Source organism: Coptis chinensis, chromosome 2 (assembly GCF_015680905.1).
Source record: "Coptis chinensis isolate HL-2020 chromosome 2, ASM1568090v1, whole genome shotgun sequence".
Classification (NCBI taxonomy): domain Eukaryota; kingdom Viridiplantae; phylum Streptophyta; class Magnoliopsida; order Ranunculales; family Ranunculaceae; genus Coptis; species Coptis chinensis.
In genome coordinates this window covers 73,062,450-73,081,245 of record NC_141457.1, presented here as the reverse complement: position 1 = coordinate 73,081,245, position 18,796 = coordinate 73,062,450, and the positions used below count along the sequence as shown (strand labels likewise).

Here is an 18,796-nt window from a genome sequence, read left to right as displayed (position 1 = left end):
GTTGAAGAATTTTTCTAGAGGAAATTTGTGTTAAGCTATTGCTCTGAAGTCGGTTTCGGTCTCCCTCCACGCCCTCCCTCTTTTATCTACTTGTTCTTCATGTCTGTGTACTTTTTAGAAGTGGAATTTCTCTACAAGTTTCTTTAGGACTAGTACAAGAATTGTTTATTGGGTTAGAGTCGAGATCATAAAAACTGTGTCGAGTTTACAATATGCGTCTGTCTTGCTTCTGATGTAATATAAATATGATATTCGAATTTTTACTTGAGGTGCATTGAGGAAGCGCGTTTGTGAGTTAGTAGGTGTTTTTGTCGAGAGAGGTGTATGAATAGAGCTCGATAGGATTTGTTGGTTGAGAGAAACTTTTTCTCATAATTGTAAGTAGATATTTGAACTTATCAAAGCTAATTTGCCATCCAAACAGTAGATATTTGCTGCTGACATACTTATTTCAATTTGGTCCTGTCAGCCTGTGGAACATTTTTGGTCCCAGTCAGGTTGGAGCTGAAATACCCTTTCTCAGATTTCTCCAACTAGAAAGTGATGGATGGCCGGGACTGCTAATGTATGGGTATTTTTGAGGGATCGTGCCTCCCTCCATGATTGTTTAGGATGTGCTTGCTCACTACTCTCTACTGTTCCGTGGGAAGGCTCAGTTTTTGGGGATCTTGAACAAGAGATGATTTCCGTTATGGGTTTTTTATTTGGAGTATGATTTGCTTTTGCAAATGAAAAATTCTTTTGATCAATTTGGAATTACCAGACCCCTGTTTGCAGATTTGGAGGGGTCAGTATGGTAACTTTGGTCTTGTTCTGTGGGAGATATGCTCCCATTCCTTGTGTCAGGCGTTTCAAAAGGGAGAAACAACAGCGTAGACTACAAGATGTCCAGGTTACTTGTGGTTCCTCAGTGTGAAAAATGCTACTAGTGTGTTTTCATACAAAATAGTGTTTTTAACAATCAAGATGTGCAACTGTTATTTCAAAGCGATTCTGAGGCATGCTTGGGAGGACCCAAATAATGTTTGTGGGTCCGTATGGCAAATATCAACACAAATCTTGGGTGTTAACAATTACTACTTCGGTCTCTTGGCAGGAGGATTTGTATATTACGGAATAAATTATCAGGAGGCACCTGATTTTATAATAATAATTAGAATTGCGGTAATAGCCGGAAAAACAGTCAACTTTCTTTTGTGTGGTCTGTATGTTTGTTTACTATTACTGTGTATGTTATATTTTGTTTTTCTTCAGGGCTTTTGGCTCAAATGACTTCTCCGGGTAACTTCCACCACAGCGTGGTCTTTTAGTCAATCTCGAGCACCTGTACGTTCTTTGAAATTTTAGTTCACAGAAAGGGAAGATCTAACTGAAGGAAGACAAGTTTGCCTCATTGATCACAACATAACTCTTGTGGTCAGGGCAAAGCTTGACTCCAGCAAGTGAGACCTTAACATAAATGAGCAAACCCAGAGATCGTAGGAAATTATGACTCAGAAAGTTAACAAAAAAAGTTTGCAAACAAAAAAAATTAACAAGATGTACTGCAGGCGTAGAGATTACTGCAGCTTGCATTAGGGTTATGTATTATTATCAACCCTTCTGAGATGTAGTCTTTTGAATACTGCTGGTATCTCACAATTCAAAATCATCCATAGGCGATGTTAGTTTTAGTTGAATTTTAAAGTTTTGATCTTCAATGGGCAGTTACATAGACAGTGCTGGTCTGGTAGGAGAGATTCCTACAGAGTTGGTAAATCTTGTAAACTTGCAAACCATGTACGATTTTCTCTGACCTTGTCTTTGTATTTGCTCTTTTAAGTTCATTCAATGGATTGGATCATATACTAGTCTCATCATATGTCTTGGGACAAACCATTTGTGTTTTTCAGGTGGGGCCAGATAACCCCTTCACAGGGAAGTTACCCGACTTCATTGGAAACTGGACAAAGCTTACATCTCTGTAAGCTATTTGTCATGAATTTTTATTTGGACTTCATTTGATATCTACCGATGGCACAATTTATGAGGCTGAAAGCTCAACTCTTGGCCCAGCATCATATTATGTAGAGGATTCTACAAGATGGGCAGTTAACAATGTGGTACTGTTTTATCAAAATGCTCGGTACATCCAAAACACCCTGGGGCAAACTAGAGGTACTCTAGACCCAGAACTGTTCCAGACCGCAAGGCTCTCGCCAGGATCGCTAAGATACTACAGTCTAGGTCTTGAGAATGGAAAATACAATGTAAACTTACAGTTTGCAGAGACTGGTTTTGATGATGAAAGTTCGAGAACCTGGCAGAGTCTTGGAAGGCGTGTTTTCGATATCTATATACAGGTGGTTTTTTTTCATAATTGGTAATAAGAAGTACATTATTTTGCCCAAGATTCCAAGTGTTATTGTTGAATTCCATAAAAGCTGACCAAAAGGTCTGTGCCTTGGCCTTTGAGCATATATCATTCTGCCTGTGCTCAGTTATTATTAGCTGTACGTTATTTACCAAATCAGAAACTCGGAGATTAATTGATTACATTAACTACAATATTGTTGTTTAGAGATGCTTTACGAAAATAAGATCTACATGACTGCTACCACTGCACTTTATGTATTTCTTTAAACAATACTCTCCGTCATATCTGCAGCCTTTTCCTAATTTTCCAGGGAAGTCTTCAGATAAAGGACCTCAACATAAGAAGCGCGGCTGGTGGGGCCATAAACAAAGTCGTTCTAAGATAAAGTTCAAGTATCTGAAAACTTCCTTGATATTCATCTCTTTTGGGCTGGAAAGGGAACTTGCTGCATACCTGTACAAGGTTACTATGGACCTTCAGCTATCAGAGTTACACCTGGTAATGTAGTGGATATAAACTATACTTGATGTAGGTCTCAATTACTTGTGCCAACTACTCTGATCATCAAGTCATTTTCAGACTTTTCGTTGAACTGTCAGCGATAATCCTTCCACCAACAAGCTCAGCAAAGAGTAGGACTGGCATAATTGTTGGTTACACACTTCCTATTGTGCTTCTGATGATTTTATGTCCTTAAGCTTATTTCTATCAGCGGAGGAAGCCATCAAGCAGCAATGAGGAGGAAGGTACAGACTACCTAAGAATTGAAGATATCCATATTTAAAACTTGTTAAAGTTCATATTTTCTTATCCAAGGAAGCTTTACTGATCATCCAGTCATATGTACTATGTAGTTTAAACAGATTCCCGATGGAAATTTGGATATTAGCCACTGTTAATTATCTTCTCAAGATTCATATTGTCATCCTTAGGACTTCCGAGATTTGATTTCTCTACTACTAAGTTTAAACTCATAGTTACAGAAAACGAAGGGAATTACTGTTTTGTATTTTTTTTTCCCTGGAAGCCATATTACAGTCATGAATTGCAGAGCTTGTAGTAATAGACAACAGGTCAAACGCTATCAGTTATGCTGGGTTGAGAACTGCAACAGAGCTTTTCAATCCAACAATTAAGTTAGGAGAGGTAGGATTCGGACCAGTTTACAAGGTAATATATAGGGAAGTTAGCTATAATCAGTGCAACACACACACGTATGTGCGTGCTGGTATTCATCTGAATGGCCATCTAATGGCTTGTACTGGTTAATTTTTTTTTTACATATTTACAGGGCATGCTATCTGATGGTAGAGAAATAGCCGTGAAGAAACTCTTAGGAACATCGCACCAAGGGAAGAGTCAGTTTGTAGCAGAGGTTTCCATCATTTCTGCAGTGCAACATCGCAACCTTGTGAAACTGTATGGATCCTGCATTCAGGGAGAGAACAAACTTCTTGTTTACGAGTACCTAAGAAATAAAAGCCCTGATCAAGCACTCTTTGGTAACAATCTGAAGTAAAGTAATACTTTTTCTTATTGTTATTGTTATTGCTACGATTTTTCTTATTGTTATTGTTATTGCTACGATCTAAAGCTTGTTTGTGTGGGTTCACTTCATGCAGGAAAGAGTAGCTTATATCTTGATTGGCTGACTCAGTATGATATATGCTTGGGTGCAGCAAGGGTTCTAGCTTATCTTCACGAGGAGTCAAATCCCAGGATCATTCACAGAGATGTGAAGGCTAGTAATATTTTACTTGACATTGACCTGTACCCCAAAATCTCAGATTTCGGTTTGGCAAAGCTCTATGATGACAAAAAGACTCACATTAGCTCGTGAATTGCGGGGACTATGTAAAAGCTCTTCTGACACTTTCGTAATTGTTTGGAGTTATTCTACTCTTGAGTTTGTCTACTAATCAGTGGGCTGGATGCTGTTTGATTGTAATACTCTCTTACTTTTGGCTATTGCATGGTTGTTGCAGCCCGAAAGTTGAATTGTATTCACAATCCGAAAGCTATCACCCTTGAACCTTGCTCTGTCGACAAAACTTGTGTAGGGATTTTAAGACTCTTGCTTTTCCTTTTTTATTTTATTTCTAAAAAAAAAATCTAAAACCGAACATTTATTGAAGTGGCTATCTCGCACCCAAGTATGCAATGCTTGCCCTTTTAACTGAGAAGGCTGATGTATTTGGCTTTGGGGTTGTGGCATTAGAGATCCTATGCGGGCGTCCGAATTCAGACTCGAGCTTGGAACCGGAAAGGGTGTATCTTCTTGAATGGGTATGATGAGCAAAGTTCTTTCATGATTTAATTTTTTTTTTCCTCCAAGTAGAAAGATGCAAATTATTTTCCTTTCCATGTTTTTTCATTATTGTTTTAGGTCTGGAACTTATACGAAAATAACCATGGCTTGGAGCTGGTGGATCCAATATTGAACAGTTTCAACGAAGAAGAAGCCATTCGTCTGCTAGGAGTAGCTCTTTTGTGTACTCAGGATGCACTAACAATGTCATGAGTAGTGGCCATGCTGACAGGAGGCATTGAAGTGAGCACTGTTGCATCCAGGCCTGGTTATTTATCCGATTGGCAGTTCAATGATATGAGCATTTTCAATGGAACTCCAGAATCCTCGACATCCGAACTTCCCTTGCTCCGTTCTGACTCATTGTCAAAGGCAAGTAAGGTATCTGGTGCAGACTACTCGCCAACAACGGTTACTCAGGCAATGTCACATTAGGTAGTAACTGGTGAAAAATGGTCACAATTATCTTTCAGTAACCTTTTTCCCTATTGGCAGATGTGGTAGGTTTATTTTCTATACTTGTAGATAGAGAGAAGTAAATGCACTACCGTCAACAGTGCACTTGCAAGCATTCGCTTCAGCTCTTCTGTCGTAATTTACTTTTTTTTTTTTTTTTTTTTCCGCCAATCTCCGTCATAATTTACTTACTGTAACCTCAGTTATTCTTCCAAATAATCTTTCCCTATTACTTTTCCGAATCTTAATTAACTCAAGTTTTCTGTGGGATACTCACCATATGCGGTAAAAGTACATCATTTACCTATAGTCTTACCATAATTCAAGTATTTAACCATATTATTTCATCTAACTACTAAACACCGCCTCCACTCAACATGTTATAAGGCAAGGACATTGGTGATCAAATTTGTGCGGAATAATTTTGCTAATAAATTTGTCAGTCATTATCGGGTGACTTGTTCATCTACAATCTAACCCCGGCACAAACTTGTGCGATCCTTACTTGTCAGCCAAAGTCCTTGTCCGTGTTTACTGTTTACAACCGTATCCATAGTCAAAACATTCGAAACTTCTGAAATTGGGACGTCAACAGCCTGAAATTTTCAATGATAATTAACGCTTTCTGATAAAAATGTGGTCAAATATTATGTATCTTTCGTTGACAATTCCAAGCATTCCACAAAAATTTATGTTACTTGTATGCACACGGTAATACCGACTACCGAGTACCGCCACATCGTCTATCCAGAGTCCCCACGTATATATGGTTATGAGTCCACGTAAGAACACGCCATTCGGATGTCACGAACAGTGGATGTATTGAGTGGATGTATTGATTACGTGGACAAACATCGATAGAGCATTAATATAAGGTGAGAGTGACTTGTGCTGACTTAGGGGCCATTTGTTTTTGCCTCTTATAAGACCTTGAGTTCTTATAACCTCTTATAAGATGTGGCCCAGTGATTTTGGACATTTTTTTGGTTTGTTTTTTATCTTATAAATGATTCTACTGTAAATGTCTTATAAGAGGCTCCAATTCTATAAGTACCAAAATTAGATCTACTTCAATTATATAAGTCTTTATAACTCAAAAAATGACTCAAACACCCCCGTCCATATACCCCCAAATTTCATTTTATCTCTTTTTCCATTTTCATCATCTTATTTTCCAAATAACTCCATTACCCTAACCACCACCGACCACCACCACCACCACCACCACCACCACCACCACCGCCAATGCCACCACCACCATCACCACCACCACTACCACCACCATCATTACCTCCACCACCACTACCATCGAACTATTAAAACTATCACCACCACCATCGTCTTTATTAAAACCACCACCACCACCACTACCACCGTCTTATTAAGGCCAATATCATCACCTCCACTACCACCACCACCGCATCTATTAAAACTATCACCACCACCGTCTTATTAAAACATCCACCACTTCTACTACCACCACCATCACCATGCTATTAAAACCAATATCATCACCTCCACTACCACCACCACCGTGTTATTAAGACCACTACCACTACCACCGCCAATTAAGGTAGTTTCCTAAAATTGATATTCTAATTATCAAAATTGATTTGAAACCGAAAATCAAACTATACGTTTATTTCAAATTAATATATTCAAGTTAAATGTGATGTAAAGTAGGGTTATATTTGTCAAATAACCATCTATAAGATGTCATGTATTTGTTTTTTTATTTTTTACAAGTCTTTATAAGATGAACTTAAAATTAAAACAAACCACTTTATAAGACCATCTTATAAAGCCTTTATAACACACGTAGTCTTATAAGACCCTCTTATAACTTAACCCAAAAAAACAAATAGCCCCTTACTGATAGCAAGTCCAATAGAGAACTATTAAATTGGAATGCTAAAAGTGCTACATAATTACTACATAGCCCTTTTTGCTTGCCCATTTAAATTTGGTTTCCCAAAATTAAAAAATTAATTTAATCGTTTTTTTTTTTTTGGTTTTGAAGTGCTAAATGATATGGATGACATAGTTTCTGCCATCTATCTATTATTTTGTAATTTAAATTGATATTTTTTTGGACGGACGTCTCAGTTTCTGCTGTCGAAATTTAACATACGGACGGTAGTAATTATGCCGTCTGTCTTCCGAACTTATTATAGAAACTGTCCTAGTGAAAGTCTTAATTTTGGTTGGGTTTTTTACTCCTTCCAAATTTAATAGTCCCATTTAAAGCTAAGTCCAATGACTCTCTATCCCTTTAAAAGTAGAGCTAAAATCAACAGATTTTACCCTCTATCATTAATTTACTCTCTATATATAGAGAATAAAATAGAGATAGAGAGTAAAATCCTTTCAGATATATACATTAGAAAAATAATAATAAAGAAAATATGTTGACTTTTAAATTTTGTTTGTTGATTTTAAATTTTATTTTATTGACTTTTAACACTACTTTTAAAGGGATAAGGAGCTATTGGACTCAGGCTTAGAACGAAATTTTTGTGTTGGGATGCTATATTTGCCTTTAGCCGCCAGCTTTAATCAACCACCGTTTTGTTTGACTTACTGCCCACTGTTTTGTTTGGGTCGCGTCCCAACATTTACATCTGATGAATTTTTAACTGAAAAATATACAAAATACAAAAATGTTTGTTGTAGCCACCACTGCTATTATTGCATCTTCTTCTTCAACTTCATTTGAGCGTTGAGTTATGAAGTTGGTAGAGTTTCTCTGTTGTATGTCTTTGTTGATCAGCATATCTCAAGCTCAAACTCCTACTGACCCTTCTGAAGGTACACGCACTATTTTTTTTGTTTAATTATGTGACACCGAGTGATCGAGCTCAATTTGCTTTTGAATGTTTTTGTGTCAAGTTCTTGATTTAGATTAGAGACCATATAATGTCCTGTTATGCTGGACAACTTTTCTTAGATCACAGCATATAAACTCTTACTTTGTATGGTTACGTAGCTTGCAATCATTAACTATTCTGGTTGTTTGGATGTGGTGCAACACAGTGAGGGCTCTGAATTCTATATTCCAACAATGGGAGACCTCCGCTGTTTCTTCATGGAACATAAGCGGAAATCCATGTACTGGAGCTGCAATTGACAATACTAGTATCCAGGACCAACCTTCCAACCCAGTAATCAAGTGTAATTGTGCTTTAACCAATGGTACTTGCCACATTACCCAGCTGTACGTGCCATGCTACCCTCACTCTTCATGTCATATTTCATAATGCTTTGAAAATTCTAACTTACACTTAGGAACAATGTAGGAAACTATACAAGCATTAAACAAACTCTCTAATAACATAGTTGCATCATGTATGAATCATTCAATTTGTTTCTAATATGATTTTATATGAACTTTTTAGGAGAGTATCTGCATTGAACGTGAGAGGCGTAATTCCTGACCAGCTCGGGAGTTTGACTTTCCTAACTTTTCTGTATGTACTTGCACTAAGCTTCCTCTTTCTAACGTTCCATGGAATTTATATCCACATTGTAATCTTTCTGAATTACATATTCTAGATTTTAACTAAATTTAACCTCTGCGTATAAGTGCTAACAATCAGGGTGTAAACATATCTTTCAAGTTGTTCCAAGACAACCACACGCAACGATGTCTATCGTTTTGCTTTGTATTTTATGTCAAATCGGTTTTCCACAAGGAATTCACGAAAAAACCATGTAGTTTAGGGGAACTCTTTATTGATTTCTTATGTTTATTTATTTCACAGAAAGTTGGATAGGAATTACTTAACAGGTCCCCTGCCTGCATTTCTTGGCAATCTATCTGCTTTGCGGACCTTGTAAGTTGCATTTGTTTTGGGGTACATTTTCATCATGCCATAAAAATATAATCATTAGAAGTATTTTAACCATGTGTTGTTTTATTAGGTCAGTTCGTATTAATGCATTATCTGGGACCATACCACGGGAGCTTGGAAAACTTCGGAGCTTACAATCATTGTAAGACATCTCCAGAATTACAAAATTTCTACACAATATTTTATGTTGTTCACTGAGGATCCATTCCTAGTCATTTTATTTTGTTTGGTTTAATTCCATACTTAACCAGTGCTAGAGCTTACAAGGAAAAGAATGATCAAGTTTCTTTTAATCAATAACAATCATAAGATGTTATTTCTTGTCTTGGTGAAGTAACACGTTTCCACTTTCTAGCTACAGATGTGCTAGGTTCCAACAGTGTTGTTGTTATTAGGTTTATGTTTGACTTAATTATGTAAATCCAAAATGGTTGTATTTGTGTTTTTTTTGGTATGTTTGTTTACTATTAGTTTATTACTGCCTAAGTTCGTATATATTTTATTCCTTCAGGGATGTTGGGTCAAATAGCTTCTCTGGGTCTCTTCCACCAGAGCTTGGATCGTTAGTCAGCCTCGAGGAAATGTACGTTCTTCCATGACTCCATGTATTATATCGCATAAAACTAAGTGAAGATCTAACTCGATCACACATCTAACAGAGATAAGTTTCCCTAATTGCCCACAATATAAACTTGTGGTCTAATCACAGGGTCAAGCTTGACTCAAGTGTGTGAGATCTTAACACATAGGGGCAAACCCAAAGATCATAGGACATTAAACTCTAGCATTAAAATTGTCCTTATATTTATTTTTGTCAAATTGTCAATTTGCCTATAAGCTCGAACTTATGTCAAAGGGCATATTCTATTTATGAATATGAGAGGAGGTTTGGGGACATAGGTGGGACCACACCTAGTCTTGGACAAGAATTAAATCTGAGACCTCTTAGAAACCAGTGGCTTTGATACCATGTCAAATTGCCAATTTCTCCATAAGCTCAAACTTATGTAGAATGGCATATTCTATTTATGAATATGATAGGAAGCTCGGAGACATAGGTGGGACCACACCTAGTCTTTGGGATCAACAGTTTTTGCAAGAGTAAAGCATGGGACCAATGCATCATTTTTATATTTACTGCTATATATATATGTGCACTTCTAATATCTTCTTGTAGGAGCAAATGTCCGTTTAAATAGTGCTTGGTTACAAAATTACAATCTTACTGGTTCTCAGTATAGAAGTCACCCGTCGCCCTTGATTGAGTTCAGCACAAAATGGAAAATATAACAAATTGCGTACTTCAAATGCAGGGGCTGCTGCAGTAATCTTTAGGCATGAAAAACTATGAACCTGTCTGAGATGCAATCCTTTGATTTCTTCCTCAAAATCATATAAACATAAATGCAATATCATATTATTGGAGAATGCAAGTTCTGTAGTTGAATTTTGAGTTTCTGATGTAATCTTCAATGGACAGCTGCGTGGATAGTGCCGGTGTGGATGGACAGATTCCTAGCACATTTGTGAACCTTGTAAATATGCGAGTCATGTAAGATCTTCTTATGACAATTTCTCCTTTTAACTCATTTGATGTATCATATACTGCCATTTTGATTTACTTCCATTTGTCTTTCAGGTGGGCATCAGATAATGCCTTCACAGGCAGGATACCTGACTTCATTGGCAATTGGACAAACCTTACTTCACTGTAAGCTAATTTAACCTAACCTTCTTATGAATATTTTTTCTGTATGAACTAATGAAGATGACTTTTCTCTTGTTTGAGTGTTTCTCCCTTGCTTTGCCATAATGCCGTCTCATGTTAAATGTTTCTGCAGGAGATTTCAAGGAAACTCTTTTCAAGGTCCAATACCATCTAGTTATTCTAGTTTGACTTCGTTAACCGACTTGTAAGTGGTTTTCAAGAATTTTAAATTTCTTTTTTCCTCATACTGTAATATTTTATCTTGTTAGAGTTCTTTGTGAGTCATTAGATAGGTGGGACACTAATTATGCCGTACTATCTTTTTCTCTCTCCTTTCTCTCTAAACTTTCTTCTTCATTAGCCACAATATAATTTTACTTGTCTGATTATCCTATCTGTTGTTCAGGCGAATAAGTGATTTGGCCAATGTGAGTTCGTCACTGGAATTTTTGAGGGAAATGAAAAACTTAACTGTCCTGTAAGTCTCCTAATAGCTAACTCTTTCTTGTACTTATCACGTTTGTCTGACAATCACTAGCTAACTCCTTGTTTTGTAGAACCTTGAGAAATAATTTGCTCTCTGGAACTATTCCATCCAATATTGGAGAGTACCAACAGTTAAAGAGATTGTGAGTAAACATTATAATTTCACCTTCAACAAAAAACACAAACACATAGTCATGCATGCACATATACATTCAGTCATTCAAAAATGCAGACAAATAGAAACCAACTGTGACAATTTCCAGTAAAGAAACATACTCACATCTGAGCAATATTCTTTCAGTTTCCTGATGTTGTTATAAACTTGCTTCTACAGGGACTTCAGCTTTAACAATTTAGTTGGCCAAATTCCAGGACCTCTTTTCAACCTAAGTTCCCTCTCTTATTTGTAAGATATATAAGATTACTAGTGGTCCTTTAAATTACTTTCTTAGTACGGTTCGTTGTTGTTTATCTCCCCTCATGTTGTTGCAATGAGCAGGTTTCTTGGAAACAATAGCTTATCTGGTAACATTCCTCCTCAAAAGCTTCCATCACTTCTCACTATGTAAGTTCTTATTTTTATCTTTTTAAGAGATTAGGAATCTTGTCTTCAGTTCCTTATTTGCATTTCTCATAACAATTTACTTACAATTGAATTCTTACTTATCATTCTTCATTGTACGCAATAGATTTGACCTTGCCTATATGTTTATGTGCAGAGATTTATCATACAACAGATTGTCAGGAAGTTTGCCGTCTTGGGTGGCCCAGAGAAATTTAACACTGTATGTCTGATGATGCAATAAAAAAGATATGTTTCTTCACTTACATTTGTATTCCCAAAATCTTTACCAGCAGCATATTGCACTACAATCTTATGCAGCTCAATAAACTTTTCAATATTATATTGGCACTGAATGAAGAATGAATTATATAAGTTAGTTTGTTTTATTTATACATTTAATCAGAATAAATATACTCTTTTTGTTAAGATTTCAATTTCAGAGGTCCATGCTTTTATTTTCAAGCACTGGTTGACATAAATGCCATTAGCACCTATGTCATGAAACTATGAAAGTAGTAAGCATAGCTTTTGTTAAATCCTTCTATTTCACAATTGAACTTACCTATATACGATCTTTAGAATACATACCTGAGCTACTTGCATTGTCTAATGCAGGAGTGTGGTTGCTAACAACTTGACATTTGATTCCTCAAGCAATAGGTGAGCAACAATAAGTCTTAAAGCAATAGTTGGATTTTTTCTGCCTCCCTTGTATAGACACATTATTTCTTATCTATATTTCCAAATAGTTTTTCCTCCCCTGTAGATTCAGTTCTGATTATATTCTTGTTATGCATTTAGTGCCTTGGCTTCAGGAATAAATTGTATTCAGAGGAATTTTCCTTGTAATAGGGACTCTCCACGCTGTAAGCCACCTCTTCATCTTCCATTATTCATCACTAGCACATTTTAGGAATATGAAACTGCTGCAGTCATTTAAACTATTGGAATTGCTCATAACATTTTTTTATTGACCGAAGTATCATAGACAGGATTATTCTTCCATGTCTACATATGTTTAAGAAATTAAAGTGAGCTGATATTCTACGTTATTGAACAGTACAGTATTTAAATTAGACTAGGAACTTCACTAGTTTAAGTTTAAACTGATGGTATCAAATAGCCAAGGAGGGTGACGGGGCTGCATTTTTTAATTTAGTGATAGCCATATATATTCAATAAATGAACTTATTGGAAATGCGCAAAATGATTGAGGTCATTTGTCAAAGTGGGGCTGAGATAAGTTGGTTGCCTTAAGGAAACAACAGACATTGTAAAGTTAAATGGTTTGAAGTTTCAAAGGTTCAGAATCATCAAGCATATGAAATAGAAGAAAACGTCATATATTAACCTGAAAAGGTCTGGAAAATTCACAGTAAACAAAGTTGGAAGTGATAAAATAAGCACATATGCTCTTAGGACCTGCTCACACTCTGGGCTCCCTGTGATCAGCAAGGAAAACCTACACAACCTACTGGAACTGAATCTGCTACAAATATTGAATGAGCTAGTTTAAACACACAACTCTCTACTTGTTCACAGATTCCTCCTTTGCAATAAACTGTGGTGGTCCACAGAAGAAATCTACTGATGGCACAGTTTTTGAGGCCGACAATTCAGCACTTGGCCCAGCATCTTACTATGTACAAGCTGATAGCAGATGGGCAGTTAGCAATATAGGAGTATTTAATGAAAGATTTGATGCTCTGTACATCCAAAACAACTTAGCGCAAGCTACAGGTACTTTAGACCCAGAACTCTTCCAGACAGCAAGAGTTTCCCCGGGATCGCTAAGATACTTTGGCCTGGGTCTTCAGAATGGAATATACAATGTAAACCTCCATTTTTCAGAGATTGATCAGACTGAAAGTTCAAGAACCTGGCAGAATCTTGGAAGGCGTGTTTTCGATATTTATCTACAGGTGTTTTCCAAGTTTTATTTTTCGATATTTATCTACAGGTGTTTTCGATATTTATCTACAGGTGTTTTCCAAGAAGTACATAATATTCTTCAAGCTTCCAAGTTTTATTTTTGTATTCCATCTTCAAATTTTTTGTAAGTTGCGTACCCCTTGAAATTGTTAGAAGGCTTGTGGTCTGGGTATACATCCTTCTAGCTTTGCTCAATTATCATTAGCCGTTACTTGCAAAATGAGAAACTCGATAATTTCATAATTTTGGTTGTAATACTCACGAGTATCATGTTCAATGGTTTGGAATGGTTAGTTACAAATAGAATGACCTCATTAATCGATGGTAACTTTGTAGTATGAGAAATTTTCATCCAAGAAAATGGAACTGACATTTTAATGCAGCTAATTGTTGGAGTTAAAGGTCTCATTTTCTATCACTACCCTGTATTCTTGTTTAAGTTGTAACATGACTACTTAACAAACCAAGTTGAAGGAGAGCAATCAGTTTTGTGATCTTGTAAAAATTGATTTACCACTGCAGTTTATTCATTTATCTGGACCATAGTTTCCGTTATTTCTATAGCTTATTTGCTTCTGTTTCAGGGAAGTCTCCAAATAAAGGACTTTAACATAAGAAGCGTGGCAGGTGGGGCCATAAACAGAGCCGTTCAAAGAAACTTTAAAGTTCAAGTATCTGAGAACTTCCTTGAGATTCATCTCTTTTGGGCTGGAAAGGGAACTTGCTGCATACCTGCAGAAAGTTACTATGGACCATCCATTTCGGCTATCAGAGTTACACCTGGTAATATAGCAGATAAATTTTACTTAATATACTAATACAGGTGTCAATTACTTTACTTTGGACCTAATCTGATGATCGCATTACTATCAGACTTTCAACCAACTGTCAGTGACCGTCCCCCAACGGGCTCAAAGAAGAATAGGACTAGCATGATTGTTGGTATCACACTTTCTATTGGTCTTCTGAGCATTATTTGTGCTTTGACAATATTATATTTGAGGAGGAAAAGGTCAAGTGGAAATGAAGAGGAAGGTAAATACTATGTTTTAGCTGATAAAGTAAATAGGATACTGCAATACTGCATCTTTAAAATTTGTTTAGTGGGTAAACAGTATTTGTTATCCAAGATAATATTATGATCTCCAGGCATATCCAGTAGTTTATATCAACGTGTTTTGAAGATTTGGACATTAACCATTCTTTATAACATTTTGTCACTGAACTGCAGAGCTATTAGGAATAGAGAACAGGCCAAACACTTTCAGTTATACCGAGTTGAGAACTGCTACAGGAGACTTCAACTTAACAAATAAGTTAGGAGAGGGAGGATTTGGACCAGTTTACAAGGTAATATTCAGGTTAAGTTGGCTGCGATAATTATTGATAAGAACTTTCAATTTTGGACTGAAATTGATGTGCAGTGACATACTCGTCTGCTTGTGCTATGTGTACTGGTGATTTGTTGAATAAGCTAACGATTTTTATGGTTTCTACCATTTTCCTAATTATCTGAAGGGGATGCTGTCTGATGGAAGAGAAGTAGCTGTGAAAAAACTCTTAGTAACATCTCACCAAGGGAAGAGTCAGTTTGTAGCAGAGATTTCCACCATTTCAGCAGTGCATCATCGCAACCTTGTGAAATTGTATGGATGCTGCATTGAGGGTGCAAACAGACTCCTTGTTTATGAGTATCTCAAAAATAAAAGCCTTGATCAAGTACTCTTTGGTAATAAAAGGCTTGAACAGACTCCTTGTACTTCCATTTTTTTGCATCTTGGGAATTACTTTTTAAAGCTCGTTTTCCACGGATGCAATACATGCAGGTAAGAATGCTTTACATCTTGATTGGCCTACCCGGTATAGTATATGCTTGGGGACTGCAAGAGGTCTAGCGTATCTTCATGAGGAATCAAAGCCCAGGATAGTACACAGAGATGTGAAGGCTAGTAATATTCTACTTGACATTGAGCTGAATCCCAAAATCTCAGATTTTGGTTTGGCAAAGCTCTATGATGACAAGAAGACTCACATTAGCACGCGAGTCGCAGGGACAATGTAAAAGCTCTTTCATCACCTGTTATTGCTTTTCATTCCTGAACTCCTTTAGAGTTTGTTTGCGAATTAGTAGGTGTGCTCTTTTTTATTGTAGTTCACTCTAACTGTTGGCTAATGCATGGCAGTTGCAGAACAAAAGTCTAACTATATTCACCATCCAACTTGATTCGCAGACAAACTCTTGTAGGGTAGATTTTCATTATTGTTTCTTCTTACTTTTGAGTTCTTAACGAATAAAAAAATCTATATTGAAGTGGCTATCTCGCCCCGGAGTATGCAATGCGTGGTCATCTAACAGAGAAGGCTGATGTATTTGGGTTTGGAGTTGTGGCTTTGGAAATTCTCTGTGGACGTCCAAATTCTGACGCGAACTTGGAACCGGGAAGGATCTATCTTCTTGAATGGGTATGATGAATAGCGATCTGTTCATGATTCTATTTTATTTTCCCGTCATTCTGTTACTAGAGATGCAAATTGTATTATCTGTATTTTATATTTATCAGTTTTCTAGCTTTAACACCCCCCCCCCCCCAAAGACCACGGTACATCCAAGTCAAACAACCAAGTTTGACTGTTATATTTTTGGTCAAGACAAATGAAAAGACTTTAATGCCCTCTTCTAGGTATAATTATATAAATACCCTGTGACTTTGACAAAGACAAAATTGGAATTCACTAACCCATCAAGGACACGTGTCACGATCTCATACTCTATCCGACGGCTACCACTAATCCTTATCAAATGACATCAACACCCCTAACATTATGAAATTACATAATTACTCTCATTGTGGCATCATCTTTTTCAAGCCATACACCACTACCACCACCTACCACCACCACAACTCCACCACCAACTTAAATAAATAAATAACACCTAACAAACCCAATTAAGCCTCAATTTAGCTAAAACCCCAATTTTCTTAACCGAATCAATCTAGCTAAAACCTCAATTTAACTAACATGAATTTGAGGGAAATCCTTAAACACCAAGCAAGGGTACTCTTCTTCACCCAAATTAGTCATTTGGGGGGTTAAGTTTACTATTTGGGGGGTTAAGTCTAATTGTACTAAATACTGTGTGTGTGTTGGGGGTGTAAGTCTAATTCATAACTTGTGTTTTCCAACAAGAAGTGATTGCTTGTTGCTTGTGCAATAATCGGATAACATTCACCAGATGTAGACACGTGGCATTTGTGAAAATCTAGATGAGGTTTAGTTTTGGGTAATTTAGTTAATTAAATGTGAAGGATATGGGGTGTCTTTTTGGTAGGAGAAGATTCTAACCGTTGGATAGACTTGAGGAGATGAGTAGGGATGTAAAAATACCTGTGGGGACGGGGATATATGGAGACCCGGCCCTAATGGGGCAGGTATGGAGAGTGCTAAATGGGGATGGAGGCGGGTATGGGGAATCCTTGACTCTTTGCAAGCGGGGATGGGGCGGGTACGGGGAATGGGGTCCTCTACCCGACCCCTCCCCTATTAAGTATATAGTGTATGTAATTTCTATATATTATGTATATTTGTAAAACCATTGCAATAGTAAGAGCATTCCCAATGCAAGTCACTATGAAGGGAAATTGAGAGTTTTTACCTTTGTGGACCAGAAAACACTTGCCTAATGCAAATGTGACAGTGACGGTGACTTGTAACTAAGTCACAACGAGGGTAGCAGTTGCTACTGAGATTGTCACTGAGTTGTGAGTTTCGGACGAAACTTTTTATTCCGTCTCGTGTGTTTTTTTATATTTTTTCGGTTTTTTTTTTTGACTGACCGCCCGCATGTTTTTTCAACTTTTTTTTTGTTTTTTTTTTTTTTTTTTTTTTTTTCCTTTCGGACGGTATGTTTCATTCCGTCCGGCCGTTTTTTCGATTTTTACATTCATACGGAATCAAACACTCTGCCCGAGGTTTAAAGTCACCTCTGCATTAGGCAACTTTTTTGTTTTTCACCACAAATGTAGCAAAGAGAAGAAATAGTCTTACGTGGAGGTGAAAAAAAGTGACTTGCATTGGGAATACCTCATTCTTGAAACTATAATCATCTTTCCATTAGGCTAATGCCAAATTCATAAAGTGTATATAATTATAGGTGAAAAATAGTTTATTTAAGTGAGTATAAATATGGAGTGTTAAGTTGGTTAATGGGGAGTGGGGCGGGTATGGGGAATCCCTGACTGCTTCTCAAGTGGGGATGGGGCAGGTATGGAGAACGAAAATGAAATCGGGGATGGGGATGGGGAACGCAAACCCGCCGTATTTACATCCCTAATGATGACACATGTCTTAATTGAGTTTGACTTCTAAGTTGGTCTTTGGGGAAGTCATGGGGTATATATGTAATTGTACAAGCAAGGGGCAGTAAAGTCGTTTTATACGTCTTGACTAAAAAAGATAACAGTCAAACTTGGTTGGTTTCGATGTACCGTGGTCTTTCGCGGGGGGTGGTTTAAAGCTAGAAAACTTTTATTTTATTTTATTTTATTTTATTTTTCTCATTATTTGACAGGCCTGGAATTTGTACGAAAACAACCATGGCTTGGAGCTGGTGGATCCAACATTGGTCAGTTTCAACGAAGACGAAGCTACTCGGATGCTAGGAATAGCTCTTTTGTGCACTCAGGCATCACCAATGATGCGTCCGTCGATGTCACGAGCAGTGGCAATGCTGACAGGAGACATCCAAGTGAGCACTGTTACATCAAAGCCAAGTTATTTAACAGATTGGCAGTTTAATGATATGAGCACCTTTGTAAGCGATGATGGAACATCAGGATCCTTCACGTCCAACGCTCCCACTAACCAATTCGACTCTTCATCAAATGCAAGCATGGTGCTTGGTGCAGACAACACGCCAAAAGTGGTTACTTGGCCACTGCTATAAGAAGTTATTCGTGAAGGAAGATGATGGTCATTTTAATTTAGTGATAGTTTCTCAATGTATATATTTGCCTATTTCCCATCTATGCTACATACCACAAGTATGGGGATGCATTGTACAACACATTTTTCCTTCTGTAAGCATTGATTTGTCATGTACCATAGAAAATTGGAAGTACATTATTTCACTGTA

General features: G+C 37.0%; 1 protein-coding gene and 1 pseudogene across 2 annotated transcripts; both read left to right on the top strand.

Annotated features, from left to right (window-relative positions):
• The first annotated feature begins 581 nt into the window (after positions 1–581).
• On the top strand, positions 582–5,392 carry LOC147517688 (putative LRR receptor-like serine/threonine-protein kinase At1g56140; annotated as a pseudogene). Its single transcript, XR_015213087.1, has 10 exons — positions 582–1,326; positions 1,708–1,762; positions 1,968–2,342; positions 2,667–2,862; positions 2,895–3,102; positions 3,408–3,526; positions 3,648–3,858; positions 3,979–4,210; positions 4,492–4,642; positions 4,743–5,392. The product of XR_015213087.1 is annotated as a putative LRR receptor-like serine/threonine-protein kinase At1g56140 (transcript).
• A 2,226-nt stretch (positions 5,393–7,618) lies between these two features.
• Positions 7,619–18,796, top strand: LOC147517687 (putative LRR receptor-like serine/threonine-protein kinase At1g56130). Its single transcript, XM_086589815.1, has 24 exons — positions 7,619–7,928; positions 8,154–8,334; positions 8,516–8,587; positions 8,882–8,953; positions 9,042–9,113; positions 9,483–9,554; positions 10,452–10,523; positions 10,611–10,682; positions 10,813–10,884; positions 11,086–11,157; positions 11,237–11,308; positions 11,500–11,571; positions 11,665–11,730; positions 11,885–11,950; positions 12,346–12,390; positions 12,532–12,596; positions 13,273–13,652; positions 14,247–14,445; positions 14,536–14,697; positions 14,894–15,012; positions 15,181–15,391; positions 15,489–15,720; positions 15,975–16,125; positions 18,233–18,796. Exons 1-24 carry the CDS (start codon positions 7,847–7,849, stop codon positions 18,605–18,607), a joined length of 3,054 nt encoding a protein of 1,017 aa, XP_086445941.1. The 5' UTR covers positions 7,619–7,846; the 3' UTR covers positions 18,608–18,796.